Source organism: Ictalurus furcatus, chromosome 26 (genome assembly GCF_023375685.1).
Source record: "Ictalurus furcatus strain D&B chromosome 26, Billie_1.0, whole genome shotgun sequence".
NCBI lineage: Eukaryota > Metazoa > Chordata > Actinopteri > Siluriformes > Ictaluridae > Ictalurus > Ictalurus furcatus.
The window spans coordinates 6,139,068-6,149,224 of NC_071280.1; the positions used below are offsets into that span (position 1 = coordinate 6,139,068).

The following is a 10,157-nucleotide window of genomic DNA, read 5'->3' on the forward strand; positions in this document are numbered from 1 at the left end:
TTATATTTTGAAAATGGGGTAACAGAACTTATGTTTGCTGCGTTTTTTAAAATGTCTTTATTAACACAAACACCTACTGTTAATTCTTTCAATAATTTATGTTATATTTGTATTTTGAATATTGTAGATTTCTGGAGGAAATGTGTGATCACTCACATAACTGTGATATTCTAGGCTAAATATGTGACCGTTCTCAAAAGGCACAATACCTGGACATATTGATCATATTTCTCTTGTTTCCCCTTAGTACAGTTTTTTATTATTATTTTTTTTAGAAATGTAATTGTGCTCCACTGTCCACTTTAGTTCAGCTGTTTAGAGTAAACTAAATCTGATGGTTTTCTGTCCCAAAAAGTACACTATCACTGCAATTTACTGAGAAAAGGTCTGAAGAAATTGAAGATAAAAACCCCATCATATAAGTTTTAGCTATTATCTTTAGTTTTGTGTCTACACCACCTCCATCATAGCAAATTTGTCCATCGTAGCAGGCGGAACGCATCCTACCAGCTGAGAATGTTACTGTCAGATACTGTTCCTCCTGTGTTCAATAAGAAAGAAAGCTCATACGTAATAGCAGGTGTGTGTTGGGCGTTCTGGCGTACTATGACTGCCATTGCATCATCTAGGTGGATGCTACTCACTGGTGGTCTAGTGCTATATAGTGCTATATAAATGTAATATAAAGTGCTATATAAATGTACCTGTACCTGTAACATGTGTCAAATTTATACTGCTGACTTGTTTACCCATAACGAGTAAGTGCTGTGATTTTCAGCCTGTTATCCCTATATCTGTTCATCACAGCAGGAGGAACGCATCCCGACAGCTGAGGATGTTACTGTAAGATACTGTACTTTATGTTCATGTTTCTATGCTTAAATACTTATATGTCTTAGTAGATCAGGTCAACTTTGCTAGTTAATTAATCCACTGGGTAAGTTAAGTTTGAGCAACTTTAGCTAATTGTACACTGGTGCTTGAAAGTTTGTGAACCCTTTAGAATTGTCTATATATCTGCATAAATATGACCTAAAACACCATGTCCTAAAAAAAATGATAAAGAGAACCCAGATAAACAAATGAGACAAAATATTATATTTAAGTCATTTATTTATTGAGGAAAATGATCCAGTTGTACATATCTGTGAGTGGCAAAAGTATGTGAACCTCTAGGATTATCAGTTTGATTGGAAGGTGAAATTAGAGTCAGATAATTTAAACATTTAGGACAGAGATCTATTAAAGTCTGATCTTCACAACACATGTTTGTGGAAGTGTATCATGACATGAACAAAGGAGATTTCTGAGGGCTTTCCATAGTACCTCAGTGGCACTAGCACAGCGTCTCGGGGGCGTGTTTGTTGTGCACGCGCGCGTTTTCCGCCTTTTTTTTCCGGGGGCGAAGCTGGGGGAAACCATTCCCGACGGGGAAACGAAGTTCGACACAACACTTGCGTTGTCAAGGTTTATCTGTTAATCTCATTGGAATCAAAAATCCATTTTAAAGGGAATGAACACAAATGAATGCGAAACTATTTATTATACGGCCAATATTATAAAACAGGTCATATTGAATAGGCACGAATATACATGTATCCTGACATTATATTCCTAATGTACTTTAAGTGACTATATGTTAATATTTTCAGTTATTATATTATTATTATTATATATTTATATGGGAGCCATCACAGTAGTCTTCTTCTTCTTCTTGATTTTAATGGCGGTTGGCAAACCACTAAAGGTGCATCACCGCCACCTAATGGACTGGAGTGTGGACAGTAGATTGGCAGGAAAAAATTACATAATAAAAAATAATAATAATAGTAAAATAATAATAATAATAATAATACTAAAATTAAATATAAAAAAAAACACTAATAATAATAATGCCAAAACAATACTGCATAAATAAAAGAAAATAAAGAGATAAATAGCTATATACTAGATATTCGTACTATAGATTACTAAATTCTCTCACTTATACCAGTGCTTTTTAAATAGTTCATTAGGGGGCGGTGCATTTCCCCAGATGTTCACTGTATTGTCAAACAGTCAAACTGATTATGGAAAATACGTCACTTGTACGTCACTTCCACGTCAGTCCATACGCATGCGCTTGGTGCAGTATTTGACTTGAACATTTACTGTCATGACACTGGCACCGCTCCCAACGTCAACGAATACTACTCGAGAAGAAGAAGTCGACGGATGTGACGCAATTATTTTGAACGTCTACCGCGCTGAAAGTCTTTAAGTCAAGTGTATTTTTGAACTTGGATTACTTTAACACAATCTTTGTGCGGTAAGTTTGTTACTCAGTCTTCAGTTGAATCCGGTTGAGTTAATTGGAGAGCTATACCACACCGCTTTGATTATATTAAACAGTGTCTGCTGTAGCAGAGATATTACACCCGTCTCTCTAAAGCTCCATTAACCAGTTAAATGAGCTGAGCGACTCCTACAGTGAGTGTGTTTTATTCTAAACTGTGAATTGAAGTTAAGTGAACTTATTTGCGAACATTTTGTCCACAAGGCACTATGAAGAGAGTGGACAGAGCTCCAGTTAAAGATACAGCTATTCCCACACATCCTAATTTAGCATCTAAGAAAGCAAACGTTAAGACTGACCCTGAGACTATGATCAGGTGAGTAACATGGTATATTAGTTTGTTTGTTTTTATATATTTATTTATTTATTTATTTATTTTTGTCAGTGACACTGCTGTTGTATTTTTGTAATTGTATTTGTCTTCTTTCTTATTTTTTTCCCCCAGGAAGAACCCAGCAAAAAGTCTCAAAGGGTAAGCAGATCAATATGGGATTATGAGCATGTTTACAAAGTGGTTTATTTATTTATTCTAAATGTTTTTATGTCCCAGGCCCTCAGTGAGATATGGCCTCCAAAGTGATGTAAAGGAACAAAATCGTCTTTTGCTGGTAGCGAATGAAGATTTGCTGAAACAGATTTCAGAGTTGAAGGTAAAGTTTGTTAGCTGCTCAAGATCATAATCACAAGTGAAGGCAGTAACACTGGTTAGCATTTTGTGTCTTCCTGTAAAACTGTGGAGGGATAACTGGTCAAACTCTTCATTTTTAAATTGCTGCCTTTGTATTCAAATTATTTTAATGGAATCCCATATAAACAAACATACATTAGGATTATAGAAGTTTTTTTTTATCACAGATTATTAAAAACATCAGTACTTACAGGACTTTGTAGGGTTTTTTTTTTTGGTGATTGTTGCGGCCAGAAATGCTTGATTTTGCTCCAATTCCCCCCCCCCCCCCCCCCCCCCCAAATTAGTCATTTTCAAAAACTTGAATTTAGCTGTAGTCATGTTTGACGACATGAATCAAAGGTGGCTTTGGCTAAATGCGCATTGTGATAATGTCACACGACACATCTTGGCCCAAATTATCAGAAAATCTGCGGAAATTTTAAAAAAAGTGCAAGTTCCAGCGAATATTGCGGCATTTCCTTGGTTTTGCGTTAAATTGTGATCACAAAATCCTGAAACATGTGCATGAAAGTATTCAGAAGAAGACATTACAGCACATGATAACCCTATATGTGTTTTTACAAATAATTTTTTGCAAAATTGTTACAAAATATAAAAACTTAAATGTCACAGTTACATCCATCCATTTTCTGTAGCACTTATCCTACACAGGCTCACGGGGAGTCTGGAGCCTATCCCAGGGGACTTGGGGCACGAGGCAGGGGACACCCTGGATCGGGTGCCAACCCATCACAGAGCACATAGTTACATACAGTCATGGGGAGGGGAAAGAATGTACATCCTTTTTCTGTTCTAGGTTTTTATTTATCAGGGCCTAAATAACAATTGAGTGGTCCTCACTCTCTTACCTCAATACAACAAATAACAGCAGGTGACAACAAAAAAAACACAGATTTCAATATGTAATAATTTTTTACCCCCAAAATGTAAACCAAAGTTTAGAAACCAGAGAAGCAATGGTCGCTGCTTGTCAATCTGGGAAGGATTACAAGGCCATCCAAACAATTTGAAATTCACCATTCTACAGTGAGCAGAATTGTTTACAAATGGAGAGCTTTCGAGACCATCACCAATCTTCCAAGGAGTGGGCGTCTCAGCAAATTCAGTCCAAGGTCAGACCGTTTATTGCTCAGAGATAAAGAAAAACCCAAGCGCATTATCATGTGACCTACAGACCGCTGTAAGCACATTAAATTTTTATGTTCATGACCACACAATTAGAAAAATACTGAATAAGAATGGCTGTCATAGAAGGGTGCGTAGGAAAAAGCCCTTTCTCTCCAAAAAGTATATGGCAGGTTTGCAAAATTGCGTCTGAACAAACCACAAAAGTTCTGGAACAATATCCTTTGGAGTGATGAGACCAAGGTGGAGATGTTTGGTCTTCATGCACAGCACTATAATTGGTAAAAAAAAAAACAAAAAAACAACTGAACACGGCATGTCATCTAAACATCCCATACTAACTGTCAAGCGTGGTAGTGTATGGCTGATGTTTTGGAGCCAAAGGACATGGGGAAACTTGCAGTCACTGAGACAATGGTTAACTCCACTTTATACCAGAATATTCTTGAGAAATGTGAGGCCATTAATAGCTTAATAGAGCTGTGCATAAATGAATGGCCTCAAATAAGTCATATTGTAAAGAAGCTGGCCAAAATTCTTCAAAATGATGGAGAGAATCTCTTCCAGAAAAGGTTTCATCAAGTTATTGTTGCTAAAGGTAGTTCTACATGTTACTGAATCATAGGGTTATTCCCCAACCCCCCCCCACACACACACACACCTTTTTTTCTCCTTTTTTTCCCCAACCTGAGGTTATTTGTTTGGTTATCAAAGTTGGTGGCGACCACACAGTTGTTATTTAAGCCCTGATAAATAAAAACTTAATTCAAGGAGGATGTACTTCAATTTTCCCCATGAGTGTAAGTATTCAGACATTTGAAGTAATTCTTGAAAAGTTCCTACAGTTTTAAGTTCATCTGGAAACAGTTGATTAGGCATGATTTAGAAAGGCTGGAGCTTGGTCGTTGACCATCTGAAAATAGCAGTACAGTACAGTGATGTGCCCCATTCAACCTGACAGCTTGAGAGTTCCTTCAGAGATGAACAGCAGAGGATATATAAATCCAAATAGATGGTCTGAATACCTGTGTAAATGTCATATATTAGTTTTGAATAAATCTTAAAAAGAAGTACAAAGCTTGGTTTTCTTTGGCTTTAGTGGTTTTGTTTTCTCTTTGTAGGAAAATGTGTCTGTATTAGAACAACGCTGCAGCGATCTTCAAGAAAACAACAGTGAAATTAAGAAACAGCTCAGAGACTGTCATGTACTTCTCATTGTAGAAAACCTTGATCCAGGTAACTGTTTTTGTTTTAATGAACTACAAACATGACATTTATGTCACAAGTCACAAACATACATCATTATTAGTATCCTATAGATACTATTATATTTATATTATATTAATAATATATTTATATTAGCATCCTATTAGATACTATATTAGTATCCTCTGTCTTTAGTGACTGGTTATGCCAAATTCAATCAAATGCACACAGTAAAGGTTAGTCATTTTACTATTAGTGAAACAGCAGTGGTGTGAGAACATACTGTGCAACACTGACGTCTGCCATTGCCTCACAGCCTGTTCCAAAACAAACTGATTCACAAAGTTCAGTGTTATGACCTTGGGTGAAAATTTCAGATTTAGCTAAAAGGACACCCCAGAGTCATCTGACCTCCAAGCATACAAGAGGCCTGTCTGGATTTACATTCTAATACAGTCCCCTCTGAAACTATTGAAAAGGGAAGGCTGTACACCAAAGACATTTGGGTTTGAGATCAAAAGATGGATATGACACGAGAGTTTAGGATTTCAGTGTTTGTTTCCTGGTATTTACATCTAGATGTGTTAGACAACATAGAACTTTTTGAGTTTGTTGATGTTTGTTGTTTTTTGGGTTTTTCTTCACAGCTCTCACAATGTTTGTCATCATCTGTTGTTTTCCTTGGCTGACCCATTTGGTGTCTGTTGCTCAGTACACCAATGGTTTCTTTCTTTTTCAGGACATTACAAACTGGTGTATTGGCTATGCCCGATGTTTGTGCAATGCCTCTGATTAATTTTCCCTCTTTTCTCAGCTTCAAAATGGCTTGCTTTTCACCCATACACATCTCTCTGGTCTTCATGTTGGTTTATCCTTTTTAACAACAAATGCAGTCTGCATTGGTGAGACTGAAGGCTAAAATCAAGAGTAGATTTTCAGAGCTATTAATAGTTTAAGCCATCAATCTAACAGGACACACCTGGGTAACAAGAAACACCTTGTCAGTCACATGTTCCAATATTTTTGCTCACATACAAATTGGGTGGTCTTATACTAAATGTTCTATGTTGTTTAACACGTCTACATATATATACCGGGAAATAAAAACTGATATTCTAACTCTCTTCTCATATTCATCATTTGATCTCAAACGCAAATGTCTTCAGTCTATAGCAAAAAAAAGTTTATTTTGTAAAATTACAAGCTCCTCCGAATATTGCAGGGTTTGCTTGATTTCACATTAATTTCTTCAACTGCAAAATCCTGGAGGGACTGACATGTGTCTTGGGACACTGTGTAGGACAAGTGAACAAGTGGAGAAAATGGGACAGCACAGTGACACAAAAGAAGAAAGCTTTTATTCATCACATATACATTACAGTACAATGAAATAATTTTCTTTACATATTCCAGTTTGTTAGGAAGTTGGGGTTCGTTGCCCCCAGAGCAGATTTAAGTGCCTTGCTTAACAGCCCAACATTGTCAGCCTGGTGGTGCTGGGGCTTGAGCCTGGACCATCTGATCAGAACAGGACGTCCCTTCAAAATTGAAAAAAGGACAATTAAGGTTGTGCAGTGCACATCTGGGTATAGCACTTTGTCCAGTAAATCCAGCAGTGAAATTTATTTTATTAAATTCTATTGTAAGGAAAACCCTGGGAATGACAGGGTGGAGCTTCAACAATGCTTTTGTTTTTTACATGCAGGTCATGCATATTGCGTTTTGTTTGTGTATTTTGTACATGTTTTTAGCAGCACAGTGCTCACAAAAAGCCATTAAAATCATTCTCATTCTTTTGCTGTCAAAAGGAGCTACAGGTAATAGAAAGAAGCTAACTATGAAAATAAGTTGACAAGGGCTTTAAGATAAATATTTTTAACCACAAATAATGTTTCTCTTTCAGGCAGATTCTGTACCAATACAATTGTTTTTATAAATCTTTTTGGTTATGTCAAGTGTTGCAAAAATAACATTTAGTTGATACTTATTATATAACCATGCCTACATTTATTTATGAGGATTTTTTTGCCACATTGTTTAAGTTGAATAAACTGTGAAGAGATTTTGAAAAATTAGTCAGCCGTGTGAGCCTGAAGAGGCCTGCTATGTTTTGGTGGCTGCTACAGAAATTGAGACTTCACAAAATATGAGCATCTAAATGCAGTTTAAATTAAGATTCAAATGAAGATTGTTTATTGAGCATAAAGGATAAAAATTACATTGAAATAAAGAATTTCACTCATCCGTCCCTACCCAATCCACCCAAGCACTCACTGAAGAGGAGAGGAGAGGAAAGATAATTACCAAACCAGTTGGAGGGAGAAAAATGGGGACCAAGTATATTAATTGCATCTCGATGGAAGCACCTCTCCCCCCTGTCTGAGATATAGCTATTTTCTTATACTTAGAAAAGATTACTGATTTGATCCATCAGTGTCCACCTAAAGTTTTTATATATATATATATATATATATATATATATATATATATATATATATATATATATATATATATATATATATATATAACTGATACTGATCAAATCATTAATCTTTTCTAAGTATAAGAAAATAGCTATATCTCAGACAGGGGGGTGAGGTGCTTCCATCGAGATGCAATTAAAGGTCTAGATCAGATTGTAATGTGGACACTACAGCATTTTTTTTAGACATGAACCATAAAGGAGCGAGGATCAATATACAGTGCCCTTCACTAATATTGGCACCCTTGTTAAATATGAGCAAAGATGGCTGTGAGAAACTGTCTTTATTGTTTAACCTTTTGATGATATAAAAAAAAAATCACAAAAATACTCTGGTTACATTGATAAACAATTGCTAACAAAACACAAGTTTATCCAATTATTGATTACCCAAGTATTAAAGAAAAGCTGTCAAAAACTGCCAACAATGTTTTTCAAATGTAATTTTAGTTATTTGCAGTTTACAATTAAAAATTGCAATTTACTTCCAATTCCTATTGCTACTTTTCATATTCCAAATTATAAGATTACTACAAGGCCAAATATGTCTTCCTTGTGTATTTCATTTAATTATTTCATTCTAGTCATGCTTTAATTCACTTAAACTTGTTTGTAGTTTCAGGGGAGAAAGTTGGTGAAGCAGCAGAACAGCAGGCAGGACAAAGAAAAGAACTCATGGTAACTTTCTTTCTTTCTTTCTTTCTTTCTTTCTTTATTTATTCATTCATTCATTCCTAATGCTGAATCAACTTTTATTTCTAAAACTGATTTTATTTCTACATTTATTATAAAGTGAATAAATATCAAAAAGATTCTTAAAATTGAAATTAAAATTATTAAAATTTTAAAAAAATTTTTAAATTTTCTTAAAACTGAGTGATTTTACCAGAGAAAATAATACAGTGTGCAGGGTGATAGTACCAGGGTTGAGAAACTCTGCTTTAAACTGCAAGCTATGTGTGTTTTGAACCCATTCTACACCAGGAGCTATGAGGCATGCAGATTATGCTGTGACTGTTCAGCAAATGCTTTTCAATTTTATATAAGGGAGTATTTTCATCTTGTCTGTTAACGTCCTTCTAGTTTGAGGTGTGTCACCTGTCATTGTCACTGTTGCTCACTCGCACTGCTTGTTGTTAGGACAAGGTGTTAGATTATCTGCTGCAACAATAAACAGCTGACAAGACGTCCATTACGTTAGCCTTTGGAATAATTATTATTTTTGTTGTTGTTGTTCTTTTCCAAATACCTGAAAATGTAAGGATTTTGTATTTGGTTTGTCACTGCAAATTTGGTCTTGTGGTACATTTTAAAGAGGCATTAAAAAACCTTAAAAATGTTACATTAACTTAAAACTGCAGACAAACTAGATTGTACATATGCACCAAGCTGTAATCCCTGAAAGGAGATTGCACAGACAGGCTGAAACTAAAGAGTGGAAGTTCAAGAAGAGACAACCTCTCTGTCAAATGATGGCTCAGACAAGGATTATTTTTGTGTGGTTAAAGAAAATCCTGTAACTTTTGATTTAGCATATTATTCATTTATTACTTTATAAAGGTTTAAGTTAGATTTTAAATTACAATTTCTACATCCCAATGTTGTACTCTGCTGTAATTGTTTTTCCCTTTTTTATGTAGTGTTTGTGATGGCCTGTACAAGTATTTTCAAATGTGGATAATTCATTTAAATACTCTCGTTTCCCCCTTTGTTCTCAGCAGACTCACAATGAAACCTTTTTTACTGAAATGTTTACTGCCAAATTGCTTTCCATTAATTTTTTTCTGTAGCACAATCTCTTAGAAAAGAAATTGTGAAAATAAAGTTTCTTGATTTTACAGACCATTTCCCAAAAACTGTTGAGTGAGCTGAAGCTGTTTGATGATTTTACAAAAGAGCACAGAACACATTTAACAGTAAGTCGCCGTATTCAATCTTTTAAGTTTGTATATGCATTAGTCATTCTGTGTTAAATCTTTTTGCATGTGTATGTTTCTAGGAGGTGCAGAACACCATGAGAAGTCTTAAAGGAGCCAGAGAAACGCTTCACCTGGAAAGGGAATCATTTTGCACGTACGCTGAGAACGTGGAGAGAGCGCTAGAGGATGCAGAGAGGCTGTTGATAGAATAAAAACACAGTCTTTTGTTTTGGTTATTTCAAGAATCAAGAAATTTTGTGGGCTATGGTTACTGGTTTCTTTTTAAATAGTAAAAGAAAATAGATTAGGCTTGTCTTAGTCATAGTATCTCAGTATCTCACTAAACTTGTATCCATCCCTCCCAACACCTCCCCCTCAATAAATAAACAAATAAATGTT

At 35.4% G+C, this 10,157-nt stretch overlaps 1 protein-coding gene across 1 annotated transcript; it reads left to right on the forward strand.

Moving 5' to 3' along the window:
- Nucleotides 1–1,409: 1,409 nt before the first annotated feature.
- Nucleotides 1,410–10,157, forward strand: knstrn (kinetochore localized astrin (SPAG5) binding protein). Its single transcript, XM_053615471.1, has 8 exons — nucleotides 1,410–2,308; nucleotides 2,540–2,651; nucleotides 2,781–2,807; nucleotides 2,886–2,985; nucleotides 5,273–5,387; nucleotides 8,456–8,517; nucleotides 9,681–9,755; nucleotides 9,839–10,157. Exons 2-8 carry the CDS (start codon nucleotides 2,545–2,547, stop codon nucleotides 9,968–9,970), a joined length of 618 nt encoding a protein of 205 aa, XP_053471446.1. The 5' UTR covers nucleotides 1,410–2,308; nucleotides 2,540–2,544; the 3' UTR covers nucleotides 9,971–10,157.

Bases quoted from the DNA above. Each gene is read 5' to 3' on its own strand.
- knstrn (XM_053615471.1), top strand. From the start codon at position 2,545: ATGAAGAGAGTGGACAGAGCTCCAGTTAAAGATACAGCTATTCCCACA. The intron at 5,388-8,455 runs GTAACTGTTTTT...ACTTGTTTGTAG, and splicing joins TGTAGAAAACCTTGATCCAG to TTTCAGGGGAGAAAGTTGGT. The intron at 8,518-9,680 runs GTAACTTTCTTT...TTGATTTTACAG, and splicing joins GACAAAGAAAAGAACTCATG to ACCATTTCCCAAAAACTGTT.